The 19,165-nt window shown below is 34.3% G+C and overlaps 1 protein-coding gene across 1 annotated transcript in view; it reads right to left on the bottom strand.

Annotated features, from left to right (window-relative positions):
• The window catches only part of MAP3K5 (mitogen-activated protein kinase kinase kinase 5), a 178,298-nt gene that overhangs the window by 107,316 nt on the left and 51,817 nt on the right, over positions 1 to 19,165 (bottom strand). The window contains exons 2-3 of the mRNA XM_081044707.1: positions 14,879 to 15,018; positions 1,173 to 1,196 (exon numbers count right to left, since the gene is read on the bottom strand). Of these exons, the coding sequence (XP_080900833.1) occupies positions 1,173 to 1,196; positions 14,879 to 15,018 (164 nt within the window). The remainder of the gene's footprint in view (positions 1 to 1,172; positions 1,197 to 14,878; positions 15,019 to 19,165) is intronic.

Raw genomic sequence — 19,165 nt, 5'->3', positions numbered from 1 at the left:
TTATTTGTTTATCGACCTTTCCCCCAACCAGCCTCTGGCACTTCTCATTTGTTGTCTCCTGGAATAGTTATAGAATATGGTTGTTTCCACTTTCAACCTCCTACTGACAATCTCTTATGGCACCAAGCCCAAAGCCTGGCACATGGTACATGTTCAATCAACGTTTGTTTAATAAAGTCTATTACACTGAATCGATGCATGAAAGGCTAATTGCTCATTTCCTGTTGAGATGTAAAGGATGAGTTTATAATGATAACATTGTTTATGCTGCAGTGAGTCTCCGACCTGGTAAAATCTTAACCATAGGTTTTTTTAATTTCTGATCTAAGGAAGTACTATCAATTGTGTTTTTAATGTTTTAAATCAAACCACGTGCAGATCTTTATATAGTGTATTATTTCCACTCTAAGTTGCAGAGATACATTCTTTAAGGTATTTAAATACTGGCTTACTTTACAAAATGAAAAATACAACCATTGGCATAAGAAGGCTGATTTCTCTGTATATTATCATTTTTCTTCATGCATTTAAAAATGTCTTCACTTATTTTTATCACTTTTAACTTTTGTTTAATTCTGTGTGAGGGTAGGAATTCTATAGTATGTTCTCAAAGGCAGATACAAGATTTAGGAACTTAAATCAATCTCTACAGATAAATTGATGGTAAATAGATTATATATATATATATATATATATATATATATATATATATATATATACACACACACATATATATACATATATACATGTGTATGTGTATATATGTGTGTATGTACATCTATAATTTGTATATATAGTATATATGTATAGATATCTATATATAGATATATAATTACATGCATACACATGTGTGTATAACTACGTGTGTATATATGCTATTTTAGTGTCATTCATAATTCCGCAAAATTGGATATACTTTGGAAATTTTTTTCCAAAACATATTTAAAAAACAGATATCAGTGTCATCTCCATTATTATAAAATTTCACTGTAAAGAAATATTTAGATAAGATAAAATAACCATATTTATATTGATATGTCAGAAACTCTAAAGATGAAAAACAGATAGAAATTAAAATTTTGTGCAGATGAAAAGAATGAATAGCAGAGACTAGTTAAGGGTGAAAAACGATTTTAAAAATGTCTGGAAGGGTTAAGTAAAAAAATACTTACAGTATTCTTCTGGCAAATGATTTCCTGAAAAATGAGAAAAGAAAAAAGTAAAGCAGAAGTCAATACAAAATTAATAATTAATTAATTGAACTATTCTTTGTGGGAAAATTTGTATTAACAATGTTAATTAGCAATTTAAAATTTCAGGGAGTGTAGAGTAAGTTCTGCATCTGAGAAGTCTACAATCTGACAGAGGAGAAAGGAGAGCACAAAAGTATCATCTATGGTTTAAGGAAAACAGCACAAACATGTAAAATCCCAAAGTGAATAATCTACAAATCATTTTTGCAGAATATGTATGCACAGAATTACCTTATCAGCCATGATCTTTTTGGAAAAATGTTAAAATGAGTTTGCTTTCCTTAAGTACGACCTCCCTCATACCCTGGGAGGGCAGTGAGGCAGCTGGAAATAAAGGGTACCGGCCACAAATCAGAAGAGGCAAATCCACACATAGGTCATAAGGCCATCTGACAATAAGTACTGATAAATAAAATTTACATATTGTTCAATAAGAAGTGGAATGCGATAAATACACTGTGGGCAGTGTCCCTCCCTATCTTCTGGGTTGTGCGATCACACAAATTAATGTGTCTGGTGCATAGAAAGCTCTTGATAAAACCAGCTATCATTATTATTATTCCTAGACATTAAAGCGACTAGAAACACAGGGGAGAATCTAGAAAAGCTTACAATACAAAGGCTTCACTGAGGTTGGGGAATCATGACTTAGAAAAACAAATAGAACAGCTTATTGGAAAAGATGGTATGTATGTTATCATGGAAACAAGAAATGTAAGGCATGTGTGGATCCTCAAGGTGGGTCCATCTGGCTAAGAAGAGGACCCAACGTTGGTGAGGTAAGAGAAGAGCAATGCAAAACTCAGCTGACCGGCCATCGTTCTGCATTCCAGGATCAACATGGAGGCGAAAGGGAACCAACGAGGGCTTTGGCTTAGAGCAGTCGGTAAGATTTTGGAATGTTTAAGGATAACACATGAGCCAATAAAAACCTATAGCAAAAGGAACTGTGCTGGGTAATTTTGAGAGCCATAAAGAGGTATATGAAATACTAAAATACCTTCGGTACCTCATAATCTTGCTGATCGAAGAGGACATGTACACATTTAGAAGGAAACATCATAAGCCTAGATACACATGAATGTATGCACACACATTCTAAGTCTAAAGAGCATATTACAGCATGGGTAGAGTTTCTAAGAGGAAGAAGACATTAGTAGAGATTGAGGAAGTATGGAAAAATCACCAGAGGAGGTGGAACTCAAGCTGAGCCAAGGAGAACAGACACAACTTCAGAGCTAGAGGACTGAGAACAACAGAGGGCCATTTAGAGAACAACAAATATTATCATCAGGGGCTAAAGAAGACAGTTCATTTGGGAAAGTATTGAAGAGAGAATTGAAGAGGTATTTGAAAAAGATCTTGAATTTAATCATTGGGATAAAGCAGCAAATTCCTTTTGGCACATACTGATAATAAGATTAGAAAGTTATGTGGGGCCTTATTGAAGAAGATTTTGAATGCCAAAATAAAGTACTCTGTCCTGTGGGCATTGGGCAAAAAGTGTTTTTTAAGATGAGCGATATCCATAAAGAAATTGCAGCACATGGAACACTGTTTATAATAGCAACGGTTGGGAAAAACATACATGTCTATCAATTAGAAACTGGCGGAATAAACTATGGTACCTCCAGATAATGGAATACAATGGAGCCAAATAAAGAATGAGGAAGTTCTTTATGTAGTGATATGGAAACTTCCAAGATACACTGATAAGTGAAAAAAAAGCAAATTACAAGATGGTTTTTACTCTATGCTCCCTTTTATGTAAGGAGCTTTGTATGCTCCTTTTTATTTTTCTCCCTTTTAGGGAGAAATTATTTTTCTAATAATTATATAAAAATTTACATTTATAAAATTTCTCTGGAAGGATATACAACAAACTAATAACAGAGGTTGCCAATGGAGAGGGTAGCTGGCTGGCTGAGTTACAAGGATCGAGAGTGGCTTTTCACTATACTGTACATTCTTTAGCACGTTAAAGTTTTGTGTCAGGTTAATGCATTACCCAAGAAAGACAAATAAAGGTAAACTTCGTTAAAGTTTTAAAAATACTAATTAGATGGTGGTATTTAGTCTTGGAGGGGAAAAAGCATTTAGGTAGCTATTGCAAAAGTCCAGGGACATCCAATTAAGGACTTGGGCAATGGTAGTGTCAGGGGAATGGAAATCAAAAGACAGCTGAGTGGCATTGTGGAGGAAGGTTGAACGTGGCTTTTCCCACAGGTGTTTCACAAACAGCTACTGAGCACACATACTCATTTATGAAAAAAACTATTATTATAAAATAAATAGAAAAATGTTGGATAACCAGAAAAGCCAGAAACACAGTCGAGAATTTTCCAAATTTGATTTATGATGCATTTCTTTAGAGTAGTAAACCCTTTCAGACACTGCTTTCTTTTGATAGGAAAATCCTTCTCTCCTCCCTCTAAGTAACAAGGAAACACCCTTCTGTCATCCTCTGTGTCTAGCAGAAGAAACCTGTTCTTTGTGAAACTGGCCTGGACTGTCTTCAGTGACACGTATTTTCCTGGACTGTCTTCCAATGACAGTGGAAGTAGATCATGTCCTTATTTTTGCCATCACTAACCCTCATACAGACCTCGATGACAGCACTGCATGCACTAATTGCAAATGTTTCTTTGTGTCATTCTCCCATCCCACATCCAGAGACACCTGAATGCCACGGCCATGTTTGTTTTTTTCATATTTATTGCCTAGCAAATTGATTTGCCTATTGATTGCCTAGCAAATTGAATGGCATGGAGTATGTACTCAATAAAAGCATAAATAAATGAATGCATTAATGAATTGTAAAATATTGGACTATGATCTGGACAGATATGTGTAAGTTCTGGCTCTGCTCCCACCTAGTCATCTGTCATTTTGCCTCTCTCAAATGTAACACACTGAGAGTTGGATTGAGTGGTTTCTGGTCGCTTCCAACTCTGTATTCTGTCATTTGCTTTTGGCTAAAGGTCCATCAGTCAGCACTATCCTTGTGCCACTAGAAGGAGAAATGTTCCCATGCTCAGCACGGGAGCTACTGTATCATCATCTCTCTTTCGGTGCAGCAGGCACAGAAATGGAAGTGGTAGTGAAGGGATCTGTGGTGAGGACAGAGAGCTGAGGGCTCTGCAGATAATCACCACAGCTGCTATGGCCTTAGGGCCAATATGTGATGTCTTCCTGGAGAACTGCCCATGGGAGTACCAACCATCTTACACGGCTTCGTTGCTTTCATTTCAGGGAATGTCTGAATCATAACAAATCATGAAACTATTCAAATCATCCCTATAGGAATCTACTGACTTCTTATTAACTACTTCTTGAGTTTTGTAGACACTAAATGGACACACATTGTTCACTTGAAGGAGACAGCGTTTACTCACAGTTGATGATGTAACTTTAAATGAAGCAACAACTCTAAAGAAAAAACGGTACTATTTGTACATTTTAACTCAGTACAAAGAGATAACAAGACCTCGAAAGGTATGTACCGTCTAAGGTGGAATAGTAAATGTTCAATATGCACTAAACACACTGAAGGGAAATAAAAGGAAGAAGGGGAATCAATTTGAGACACAGCTGCAATATTTCACACCACTTCATGGAAATGTCTCCTCTAGGAGCCTAGAAATAAAAAGATAAAATAAACATAAACATCAGTTCCTTATCAGTGAATGTTTCTGGAGATGCATTACCCCACTACAACTTCATAATCGTCTGACATCTTCATGGGTCTTCTGGTCAGTTTACCCCTGGCTGTACCAGAAACATCCCCCCAAAGTATTTTTTTCTATTTTCCAGTACCCTTTGATAACCAAATAGGGAAGGAAGACAAAAGAGATACTCTAGGTCTCATTTCAGGGAAAGAAAAAGACAACTTTTGATTGCTATTTCGGACAACATAACTTTGAAGAGGTCATTTTAAGGATAAATAAATGGAGTATCTCCAAAATTGGAAAGTGTGCCTAAAGTTTAAGCAATTACAGCCAAGGAAAGGAAGTGGGCACAGCTGGTATAGGATTGCCAAGTTAAATCCACTCAGGGTGGAAGAAGCAGAATGAGCAACCAGAATTTCAGTTTCCTGAAAGAAATGAAAGGAGCTGGTAGTTCTTGGCCAGGGAAGAACGGCTGGGCCTTTCTTCTGATTCCTCTTTTTGGAAAACTTGGCAAGTTTTCCAGTAAAGTTAGCGAAAAGAGGGATATTTCTTGTATTCTCCAAGCCCCATCCTCTTACCTAATTTCAATACTTCAGCACTACAGAAGGAAATATCAGGTGGGCTACTGTGAATACTCTGGGCCTCACTGAAAAGGTGGGGCTCACTTTACCCTTCTGCACGCTGCTAAAATAAAGCTGAGCAGGCTCATGCAGAACACTTCCACACAGATGTCAGAGAACTGGCCCATCTTTAAAGTCCGGAAACTAATTATATACGTGCTTACATAAAAGCTCAAGTTGAAAAACACAACTCAATAATCTGACAAAAACCTAAAAAAGTCCTATTTTTACAGGTCATATGGAATTCTTGGACAGACTTAGAGGGAAAGATACCTGATGACAAATCAAAGAATATGGGGATTGCCCTGCTCTGGCACTTAGTATTAGCTGTGTGTGCCTTTAAGTAAGATTATCACTCTGGGTTTATCTCTCATCTGTAAAGAAAATATCTTCTATCTGTCCAATCTCTATAGTAAGTATCTAATTTGTCTATCTAATGGGGTTGTTTTTTAAAACCAAGTGAAACAAGTTTGTGAAAGTACTTTAAGTGTTTTAAAGCCATATACAATATGAGTATTAATATTACCTAAGCAAATAACCCCAACTCAATTCCTATATCTCCAGATCTAAAGACAATTTGTTCCCATGTTGTCTTATGATAGGGGTAAGAACACATCCTTCTCTTGATAGAAACAACTGTCAATTAAAACAACCTGCACCAAATGTCAGGTTACATTATACCAAATCTGGAAAGCAATCCTAGAAGAAATTCTAGACTCGCTTCTCCTTCTCTCTTAATTTTGTTTAAATAAATATATCTCGGTTGGAGACCTCTACTGGAAGTAGATACATGTCTTTAAACAGGGCTGGGATGCTGATGAATGACATTTTAAATATACAGCTTTTGAAATAGCTCCTTCACACAAACTTCTCTTTATAATGTGTTGCTGTTATGATAATGAACTTCCTCTTTGACACCAGCTGTTTCTTTCAGCAACACCGAATTGGACTATATTATCCAAGTGCAGGTGTTTTTTTTTAAAAAAACTGTATTGTTGAAAAGTTACAGGCACAATGCATTTCTGTACAGTAAATCACATTTTACACATAAATTGTAGCAATAATTTCAAAGATGCATTCTCTAAAAGGCATCAAATACAGTCATGGGTTGGAGGACCACAAAGATCAAGTGCCACAGAAATAATTATTTATTTATAATGAACAAAGGGAACAGAATTTAGCAAATCTTGCCCTACTTGGGTGGGAGTCAGGAGGCTTTCAAACTCACACCCTGTCTACAGAGGTATTTCTTGCTCTTTAAGATATTCAAACTCTTGGGCCTGTGATGAAAGTCTCTACAAATAAATAAAATACCTGGTGCCAACCAGGTGATATGATGACATCTTCCACTCACAGTGTCCCACTGATTTCCCTCTCCCTTTGACAAAGTGGTAGTCAGATGCTAGAAACAATGGGATGGGGGAGAGGAGGTGAAGAGCGGGGCGTAAAGGAGGAATTAGGAAGGAAAGCAAGGGCACGGTTTTATCCAGTATATAGATAATTTCTGAGAAGATGTAGTATTGCTAACTGAAAACTGGATTCTCCAGTCTCAAGCCCTTTCCAAAACCTTAGGGATGGATTCTACAACTGGGAAATCAACTCCTCTAAATAAATCATTCATCTAATTTTGCCATTTCAAGATGGTCAGAGAAAATCTTCATGAAGCAGTGCTCACATGTAGGGCTTATCAGTTCCTCCCCAAAATTACCTCTTTCTTTCCACAATTTGACATGGAATTATTATAGCTCGGATAAAAGGTCATTTTTGAAGTAAAATAAGACTGTTTCTTCTCTCAACAGAAAGAAAAATCTTTCCACGAAATATAAGGTAGGTGTTATTTTAAAGTGCTGAAAAGAATGCAGTAAAATTGTTAAACTGAAAGCATCAAAAATTTTTGTCAGGGAAATCACTTCTTAAATTACATAAATGTCTAACCATTATATTGTACACCTAAAACTAATATAAAACAATATTGAATGTCAACTGTAATTGAAAAATTACAAAGGGTGGGGAAAGGTGAAGGGGAATAAGAGATAAGAGGTTCAAATTTCCAGGTATAAAACAAATAAGTCATAGGGATATACTCATAGGTAATGTACAGCATAGGGAATAAATAATATTGTGATAGCGTGGTAGGGTGTCTGACAGTTCCTGGACTTATCATGGTGATCACTTTTTTAGGATATAAATGTTCAATAACCATGGTATACACCTGAAACTAACATAATATTGTACGTTAGCTATATCTTTAATAAAAAATACCTGTGGAAAAATACAAATTTTAATTTTATACACAATTCAATCTAAAACTAAACTCATCTTGGTTATGTACCTTGTTAAGGGAGGTAAAAGTTTAAGAAAAGGAAGTAATGGTGTAAGAGCAAAAACAAAAAGGTTTTAGGGTTTAAGAACACTCTGGAATCTTAACGGTTCACTAAATACAGATAAAAATTCAATTCAAGACCAAGGTATTAATAACAAAAATTACCTTGATATCTAGTAAATTGGTGAATTTACCAGAAACTGGTACAATCATCCAAATTTAAAACATGGACATCATTGCTCTTTTCAAAATTATAACCATGTGTTTGAGGTGGATATGAATGAGTATCAGAAAAACAGACTTAATATCCAATTTCACATATATCCAGTTTCACACACATAAACTCTAAACGAAATTGGGTCCCTCTGTACCTACAGATAAAAGATCATGAATCTAGGTAACATGGAACTGTTTGAATGAGCAACCATGGTAGTTCTCAGGATTCATCATGTTGTAGCATGTGTCACAATTTCCTTCCTTTTTAAGGCTGAATAATATTCCATTGTATGTATATGCCACATTTTGTTTATCCATTCAACCACTGATGGCCATTCAGGTTGCTTTTGGCTATCGTGAATTATGCTGCCATGTACGTTGGTGTACAAATACCTCTTTGAGATCCTGCTTTCAACTCTTTTGGGTATATATTCAGAAGTGGAATTGCTGAATGATATGATAATTCTATTTTTAATCTTTTGAGAAACCATCATACTGGTTAAAAATTGCTAATTTTTAGTGGGCTAATTTAGTGACAGTGCTACAAATTTTGATTTGTGCATGCTATTCGTATGCCAATCTAGAAAATACTCTAGATGCATTGAGACAGAGTAAGAGTTTCAGCCATCATATATGTAGGTACTGTATTCAGTGAGATAGCGAAGGAGTAAGCATGTAGACAGCTTTCTGTATAGAACAGTCTAGTAAGGAAAATCCCTTCTGTGATGTAACTTTTCAAGCAATAAGTAAAGGGAAAAATACAACTAAATTTCTTGAGTAAGGACTAATCTCACATAATCATTATGTTTTAGTATAAGGTGTGTCAGCACAAACTGATATGCACATCAATTCTGCAGTGGATAAAATGGGAATAAAGCCTATCTTAGTGCAGAAAGAAAGATTCAAATGCATATGAGGCTTTCCAGTCACAGCTAGAACATTAAGAACAAGAAATTTAAAAATATTTTGAGATTCAACTGCCTAAAATATATGTAAATTATCCTGATGAATACAGAAAACAACAGACTACAGCAACTTTTACCTTTTTAAAAAAAAAGATTAATTATGAAGTATTCCAAGTATATTAAAAGTATATTAAAAATTATCACACACTCATGTATGTATGACCTAGACTTAGAAATATAATATTACAGAGATAGTTGAAGACTTTTGTCTTCCCCTCCCAGTTAATTTGTTGTTTATAACTCCCATGGACACTTCTATCCTTTTGTAACACAAATGTGTATAAAAGCATTGTCTTGCATGTGATTACAGTTTGTATAAATAATATCATACTGTATACATGCTTCTGTAATTTGTTTTCTGCCTCAACACTGTTTCTGAGATATACGGACATTAGGGTTTCTGGGAGGTAATTCCTTCTCGCCTGTTCTTGGGAATTTTTTCTCTTTCCCATTCCCGAACCCAAGAAAAGTTGGTTGGGAAATCAGGAAAATCGGCTTCTTGAACCCAGTAATACCCACAAAGGGAAATAAATGTACTGCTCACAATGTCTCTTAGACATTTTTCCTATTTATGGCTATCTAAAGTTATATTGTGTAACAATGTTGCATGCCACCAGACATGAACACTGCGACACTAGACATGCACGTGCGACACCAGAATCAGATATCACATGACCAGCTAATTTTAGCTCTTGTAAATCTAGCACATTTGATCATGGAGATCAGAAAACAGTTTGTATCTACACAGAGAAATATTTATTTTCACAGCCCAGGATTTGACTACAAAGTCATCTTCAGGTGAACTAACTAAGGAAATCTAAGGTAGTTTACCTTAATATGACATTGTAGTCAAACCCTGGGTTGTGAAAATAAATGTTTCTCTGTGTAAATACGAACTGCTTTCTGTTCTCCACGATGAATCGTTTCCACAAAGTGATGGCTAATACAACCAACCACACTCGATCACTTATGGAAAGAAGAGTATTATGAAATATTAGACGTATGTTGAATTGTTTACAACCTGTAAGATTAGCAGTTGAAGGCTTAAGCAATAGAGAAGCTAATATTCTCACAAGTGAAGGAATTTTTAAATTCCTGTTTAGTAATTTAGAAAAACAGAATTCTTCAATGAGCCAAATGCTTTTAAAGGAAATAAAATTTGAATTGGTTAAACGTAGAATTAGAGTTCTTGTGTCTCTCACAAAGTACTTGAGCAATGTTAGTTGTCTATGTGGAAGAGGATGAATTTTTTGCCTTGTCAAGTAAGAATGAAATTGCACGACTGGCGAAGTCATTAATGGAAAGACTTTTTAAACGAACATGTAGAGCAGAAGAAGTTCCAAGAGAGGAAATAAAGGATGCCTTTACAGAGAGTTCTGACACTAAATCAGAATCTGATCTGAAGTGTGAATTGCTTAAAGCTATATCAATTTCGACATCAAAGCCTAGCCCTACGCATGCCGACAAAATATTTGCTTCTCTCAGGAAGGAAATCAGCGTATACATGAAGGAACACTGTCTCTCACTCCCAATTTTAAGATGCTTTTAGATGCACTCATAACAATTCGACCAACGTCTACAGAAAGTGAAAGAAATTTTTCCACATCATGTATATTTGTTACAAAGCGAAGATCATGATTATCTGATTGGGCAATTAATGCTCTATGTTTCTTAGAGTTTAATTTTAAAAATGACAAATAAAAACTATTAGAAGTATTTTTTTAAATTTTCAAATGAATGTTTGCATTTGTTTTCTATTACTGTTTACTTTAATAAATAAAATATTTAAATGAGATTGGGAATGTTAATACATTGTGTGATACTGGTAAAAGCTCACTGTATAATATAAGGTTTGGTTAAATAAAGGTTGTATTAATTACATTGTTTATATTTTGAGAAAACCTGAAATATAACAGAAGCCTAGCCAAAATGATACTGTAGTGACCCCTGTTTAGCGTTCAGGGCAAGAGAGGCACTAGTCATGAAATTCCAGTCGACTTCCATTTAGGAGATTTTATTTACTCAAGTTTTGCATCGACCTTTTACATAGAGGAGTGTCTCGAAACCTCTGAAAGACTGTGCTGGGGCCATGAAACACGGTTGCCCCACCTTCTCTACAGCTTTTCTGTTTATTAACATTTAACATTTACTGTTACAGCCATTATTGCAGATGATCAACAAAAATTAAATTAAAAAGATGATTTCGGGAATTCTCGAGAAATACGATTTCCCGTTCTCAATTCCCGAAGGTTCCAAAATGTCAGGAAATTAGAAACCCTAACTGACATTGATACCTAAAGCTGTAGTTAACTCATTTTAAGTGCTCTATAATATTCTATTCAATGACTATACCAGAAGGTATTTCCCAATTCCTTTAGGGTAGGGGTTATTATAAACCACCTTAGCATAAATATTTTTGATTATATCTCCTTAAACATGCCAGAGAGTCCTTTTACAGTACACACCTACAAATATAATTACTATGTCTTTGTGGTATGCTTATTTTATATTATTGGATATTGCCAAATTAATCTTAAAAGGTAGTGACAATATATTCTCCTACCAGCAGAGTGTAAGTTTCTCACAGTCTTGCCTTTAGTATTGCAAGGGGTTAATTGTTGACTACCAGATAGTGTGTGGTGGTCTTCTCTTGTTTTATTTTACTTTGTTTTTATAAGCAGCATTGTTTTCAGTGAACAGGGAATGGCCTAAAAGAAAGAGAGAGAGTCAAAGAAGGGAAAAGGGGAAAGAATCACAAGAATTGGAGTAGAAATGTCTTGTTATAAAGGAATTTCTGATGATAGAAAAAAAATGGTTCATCAGAATAACTTCCTCACTGTACATAAGAGGCACTTATTTTTCCTAAGCCCTTTTTGATGTCAGATTCATTTTGTGTATCTGCCCCACAGCTCATTGTCAAATAGTGTTTAGACTTCTCCCACTTACTGAGAGAACCCAAATGAAGGTCTGATGATTTCTATTATGCATGAAACAAATCAGAGAACACTTGTTACAGCAATTTCTTATTTTTAAGGAAATGTAAAATCTTAGCATTGAGTGTCTCATTAATAGGCACATAAGAAGTTCTCATGATAAAGGAAATTGCGAAAATTGTGTTATTACGATGCTAAGGAAAAAAAAAAGAATACTATCTCTCAACTTCCCTTTCTTGAGATACAATGATGATCTATTTGAAAAAAAGAATTAAGTATTTCATTCTTACTATAATAAGATAGATAGTACTTGTGACTTAAACCAGATACAATTCTAACTGCAAGTACATGATTTGATTATATTCTAAATATCCTTTCATATGAAAACTCAGACCTAGATTTTGAGTACTTTTATGGTTCCTGTCAACTGTTTTTCAGGAGCTTAAAGTTAAAATTTTTCCTATGATTTCTTCCCGAGAATTTGCTGCCAAAGAGAAACTGCTCTGTTCAACAAAGGGCAATAGATGAAAATAAAATTGGAGCAGCTGTACTTTCTAGATGTCCAAAGAAACAATCTAAGTGAAGCTAGATAGATGATGAAAATGGCACTGTCATTCTGTCTTTGCCCTTTGAAAACAGGGAGGTGCTTCATTTTTATTTTATTTGGCGAATCCACGCATAATATATTATTTATAAATCTCTCTTGTTCTACCTTATTTCACAGCAGTTTTCCTTTTTGTTGGTAGATAGCTGGGATAACAATTACACCTATAACTAACTGCAACAGAAATATATAAAATTAAACACACACACACACACACACACACACACACACACACACACACACACACAGAGACTTTTCTCCATAGCAGAATATCGGAGGAATTTCTAGAGTTCAAAGGAAATTGTTAGACTGAAAAAACTACTTTCTATTCCAGAGACCTTTGTCTTCGGCAACCAGACATCTATTTGAGCCAGAAACAAGCTAAATAAGAAACAGCAAAAGCTTAAGTTAATGGGAGAAGGAAGAGAAAAGAAAGGATGGATGTTGCATGAAACAACACAGGAAGCATACTTGGTGGGGTTTTCAAAATAAACATGCTTGCAGGAATGTCTGATGTGCTTCTAACTGTGGTAATTGCAATAAAGTTGAGTGGTTAAGGGGGATGGGCTTTGAAATCAGACACACCTGGTCCCAGATTTTACTAGCTGTATCATCTGGGGCACATGATTAAATTTGTTTGAGCTTCAGTTTGCAAGTCTATAAAATGGTGATGGAATATATTACTCACAGGGATGTTTTAAGAATTAAGTGTGAAAATGTATACAGGTAAAGCATTTAGTACTTAGCTCAATAACAAGCAGCTTTTATGTACAACATAAATGAGTATGTTTTAGACAGACTAGCCTTTTTTAGAGAACTTTATTCAAATACCAATAACACTTCTATACCAAGGCTGGCTGAAAGCAATTAAGTAAATCAGTTTAGTTGTCTCATACAAATTTCTGATAAGATTAGCTTTATCTCTTTCTCTCAGATGTAACTTTAATTCATTTAAAAAAAAATCTTCTGTAGGAAAGAATGACCATAAAATTAAATCGCCAGATATCAGTACAGCCAAAACAAAAACAGAGTGAAAAATGTCCAATATAACATTGCCTGCTTAAAATAAACAATGCAAAGAAAATAAATTAATAGAATAAAAAGAATAAATAAAATAATCTCACTCCTTCTTTATCGAAAGCTAATATATGTTGTAAATGGTAACAAACCAAAATGTTTCAGTATACACCATCACAAAATTTTCTGATGCATTAATTAAAGGGGTAAATCTGGGGTAAAATTAAATTGGGGGTTCTTAAAAGAATTGTTCCAGGTAAAAACAGATTTAGACAGAGTATGGACAGATCTCATTGGACTATATCAGAATATTCTGGAAAGGGACAGCCTATCAATGCCCAGCACAATATCTGGCATGTAATAAATGTATTCGCTAAATGAAACTTCAGATTTTTCAGAGAAAATCATACAAGCTTTACATACTCAGATAAAAGCAAAATACTACTATTTTTTTTTTGGCATGGATTTGGGGTTAGAGATCTTTATGTAATAATTACTAAGCCATCAGAAATATGGCTCTGGGTTTTAGGGCTCCGTGTTCCAAGGCTGGCTTTAATTTGGGAACTGGAAGATAGAGGTGAGAAAAAGCACATAAAGCTGGCTGGAAGTATGTCAAAGGAAATGAATAATATCAGGCTCAGTATGAGTTTCACTGAACTGTTAGAGGCTTTTCAAAGAATCACACAATGTAAAAATCACGTGCCCTTGCAAAAGCATTCTAGGCAATCTTTTTGGATGGAGGAAATACCCTCATCTCATTAAGTTTCGATAATATAAAGAATGACATGGGACACACTGAATTTTGTAGACAAATAGACAAAGAGAGTTTTTATTCCTCCTTTTCCATCTTAATCGAAATCATATTCCCATGAAAGAGGGTGGAGATTTTCTGGTGATACTCAAGAGTATTTCTACTAGTACTTTCAGTAGAAAGCATAGTATTTCTAGCTGGACAGGCGTGCTCAACGAAACCTCCAATGAGGCTTGACGGTGCTTTATGAAACCTCGTCTTCTTTCTCTGGTGTGTGTGCTGATTTTCGAGTAACACAGTCTCCCCAGGTGTAACTCTAACTGGAACCCAGAACTCAACACTAAGTTTTTCCCTATCGACGTATCATCAAATTTCTACACTGAAGTCTAGATGAATCTCACAACTTAACTAGTAATTGTTGCATAATTATCAGACTGACAACAACATCCTTTCACGAACATAAGCTACTTAAAATTTTTTGGATGACAGGGGTGCCTAAAGTAAATATTTAGTAAACAACGGAGGTACCTTCAGTGACTGCAGAGAGTCTGAGTTAGTATCACAGTAGAGGATGATGTTGTTGGCCATGCTGAAACTTTCTCTCACTCCAAGGTGGTAAAACAAGGACGGCTGCCGGAAGGCATCACTCATCTCCACCACGGCAATGTCTGCAAACAGAAAACAAAGTCCCCCAAAAGGTCAGACCTAAATAATGCCCAGAAAGCACATTTTGGTTTCAATAATGTAGTGTTCAAAGAGGAAATGAAGAAGTAATAGGGATTTTCCCTTTGCATTTACCACTGAATTTTGAATTTGCTGTTCTACCCGGAAGTGGTTTTATAAAAAGCAGCCAAACTGCCTTTTTTTAAAACAAACGGAGACCATATAACTACTGGAAAATAAGCAGAGTCTGCAATGGTGGCAAGTGGGGTTAATCCTCTCTTAAATTTCAACATTAAAACAAGTTAACAAAGGTTGCAGAAGCAGATCCGTGGGAAGCAGCAATAAGGAATAACTGTAAAAGTAAATTTAAAAAGCAAATAGGTAAGATTGTGAATTAATCCAGAACTGTATTTTATCATTAATTACTACCTAGCAAGTCCCTAGCAAGTATAATCAAGAAAAAAAGAAAAAAAAGTATAGGAAATTATGACCAAGGAGAACATAACCACAGATATAAATTTTCCAAAGAGATGCCTAACACCAAGGCAGTATAAACCTGATAACCCAAACTGACAATTATGTCACAAAAATGAAGTTCAGATTAGTCTCAGACTCATTTATATAGAGACAAAAATATGAAAGTCAAATGAGCCAAATGCACCAAGCATTATATAAGAACACTAGGTCACTGGTTTAAAATTTATTTTGGGAATGCAAGGATGGCTCAATGGGGGGAAAAACCATTAGTATCTCCACAGATGCCCCAAGTGCTTTGATTAAAATTCAAAATCAACTTCTCATTAAAAATAATTGCAAATTGAAAATATAAGGGTAGTTATTGAACATGAAGAATTATATATATTTCATAATAATTGCCAAATTTGCTCTTATAGGCATTCCCATGAAAATCAGGAAAAAGAAGAGACTGTTAACTATTCCCACTATTAGTTGAATTCCTGAAAATCTTCATTTATGCAATAACATTTCACAAGCTAAGGAGGTACAATTCTATAAAATAAAGACACAATTATCATTACTTGTGGATATTATGATTGTCAACCAAAAAACCGCTACAGAATCAACTAAATAACTATTATAAGTAATAATATAACTTAATAAGGTATCAAAATGCAAACTTATTATGAAAACTAAGAACTTACTTTATAATCTGAATAAGCATTTGGAAATTATAATAATAAAACATATCCCACTCACAATTAAAATGAAAATGTTAATATACCTCATAACAAATTTAATATATGATGCTAATCTGTTAAAAGTATGTGCAATATGTAACAGATGAAAGGTAATATCTTTATAATCACCTCTTATTGGTCAATTTAAACCAAACAGACAACCATAAAAACATACAATAGAAAATTAGGCTATGGACATGGGCAGGCAAATTCACAAAAGTATAAGTAAAATGGAAAATAAACATATGAAAAAATATTTTATATCTCAGCACTAATAAGTGCACATTAAGCCAACTATAAAGTGTCACTTTTTTGATTAAGAAGCAGCCAAAGATATTTCAAAATGCCTAATGAAGATGCAGAGAAATGACATGTAACAAAGGGAAGTGTAAATTTTCTAGGAGGCTTATGGCTAAGATTATGCACACTTTTTGACCCAGTAACTCCATTCCTAAGAATCTACCCTGAGGCAATTCCTATAAATGTGACAGATTTACTTGTAAGTATGTCCACTGAAATACATTCTTTACAATAAAAATGGAAAATGCCTAAGTAGCCATCAATAGGAAAATAGTTAGGTAGATGATAGATTATAGATGGACACATACATACATACATCCAAATAATGACATATTATGTAACCATTGAAAACTATATTACAGAATATTTAGCAGTGAGGGTAGATTCAAGCTATATTAAGTTAAAATATTAAAATATATACATTATAGTGTACAGCATATACATTAAAATATAATGAATACATTACTATATATATTCTATGTGTATACATGGACATAAAAAAATGTCTGGAAAGTTATATACCAAATTTAAACTGTAATAGTAGATGTGTAATGGGATTATGAATTATTTTTTCTTCTTTATGCCATCTACATTTTTTTACCATATTTATTATGATCATTAATTACTTTTATAATTTAAGAACCCATCAAAATATGAAAAGCACAACACTGAAAACCAGTGTGACTGAATGTAAAACCAAAGGGCAGCATATAAAAATAATACAGACTCTTGAGAAGCTGCTTGGTGTAGAGTCAGCCTTACCTAATGAATGAGAAATTACAATTCACATTCTTTGAAGAATAAATAAATCAAATGAAACTGAGGCTAAAAACATAGAAGGCTTAGAGAGGTTATAAAAAAGGAAGACAGGTCAAAGGAGATTCAAAAGATTTTTTTCAAGGCTAAAAATGACTAAAGGTCTCTTTAATACAAATGAAAGTTTTCTTTTGGGGTCCTCAACATTTTTATATCAAAAATCAACACATTAAAAAAATGAGTCATTGCATCCCTCCCACAAAGCCCATCTGCCTCCTGCACCCACACTGCTTCCACCTCCCACTGATGCCAGCCACTCACAGCCAGTCACAGCACTTTAAAATCAAGAGACAGCGTAAAATGGGGCTGAAAGAAACCAAATAAAAAAGTGGCTGATGAAAAGTAAACTAGAGACATACAAAGAAAAATACTAGCTAAGTTAAAGTAGTAACAAGGGAGGGAATGGTTATTTGCAGAGAACTGACTCCTGGAATTTGATGTTAAAATAAAATTCCACAAGTCAGTTCTCTGCAGAAGGCTTTAAGATTAAGAGAGAAACTAGACGTTTGAAATAAATAGTACAAGCAAAATAAGGTAGAGTCATTAGATCTGAACATTAAGCAGGAACAGATCCATTTTTGCTGGCTATTTCGACCTGAACATCTAAGCAAAACAAATCTATTTTTTGATGCTATATAGAACATTAAAATGCTTACTTACATAATTTTAAAATACCACAATACGGTATAACTCAGAAAAGGATTGATTTTTCTCTACTTCAGATTCAGATGCCCGATTTGTTCTAATTTATTTGTATTTTTTTCTAAATTTATTTTTTAACTTCCATAGAGCAAAACTCACTCTTCCATCTTCTTTGGTTTAGTATCTTTGGTGAAGTGTTAAAAGCTTGTGTCCATTGTTTAAAAATTGTTGAATTTGTTTTCCTATTGTTGAGGGTCATGTGGTTTTTGTAGTTTCTGGGTACTTTTTCCCTTTCTCAGCTATGTGATCTGCAAATACTTTCTCCCAGTTTGTGACTTGTGTTTTCATCCTGTTAACAGCATCTTGAAAAGAACAGAAGTTTCTAACTTTAATTAAGTCCAATTTATCTTGCTTTTTTTCTTTTATGGATTTTGCTTTAGGTGGGGTATTTTAAAAAATCACTGTCTAATCCAAGGTCACAAACGTTTTCTCCTGTGCTTTCTTCTAGAAGTTTTATAGCTTTAACATTTTACATTAAGGCCTATGATCCATTTTGAGTTAATTTTTTAGTGTGAGATATAGGTCAAGGTTTCTATTTGTTGTAAAGATTCTCATTTCTTCATTGAATAATCTCTGCTTATTTGTCAAACATTATTGGCGACATTTGTGTGAGATTATTCTTGGATTTTCTATTCTGTTCCATTGATCTATTCGCCTACTGTTTTGATGATTATAGCTCTATGGTAGGTACTGAAATCAAACACTGTGAGTCCTCCAACTCTATTGTTCTTTTTTCAAATAGTTTTAGCTATTTAAGTTGTTCTATTTGCTTTCCTGTATAAATTTTAGAATCAGTTGGTAGCTGAGAGCTTTCAGTTGATAGCTACAAAAAAAAAAAAAAATGCTCCTGGGATTTTGACTAGAATTGTGTTGAATCTACAGATCAACACAAAGTATTTGTCAGGGAGAACTGACATCTTAAAAATATTGAGTCTTTCAATCCATGAATATGGCATATCTCTCCATTTATTTATGAGTCCTTTCTTTCATCAATATTTAAAATTTTTTAAGGTATAGTTCCTGCACATATTATGTTAAAATTCTGCCTAAGTACTTCTTTCTTTCTTTCTTTTCTTTTTTTTTTTTTTGGTGCTATTATCTGTTCCTCATTTTTAAATTCATATCCCAATTGTTCATT

The sequence above is a fragment of the Rhinolophus hipposideros genome (genome assembly GCF_964194185.1).
Source record: "Rhinolophus hipposideros genome assembly, chromosome: 3".
Taxonomy (NCBI): Eukaryota; Metazoa; Chordata; class Mammalia; order Chiroptera; family Rhinolophidae; genus Rhinolophus; species Rhinolophus hipposideros.
Note: the sequence above shows the minus strand (reverse complement) of the source record. Positions and strands in the feature narration are given on the sequence as shown.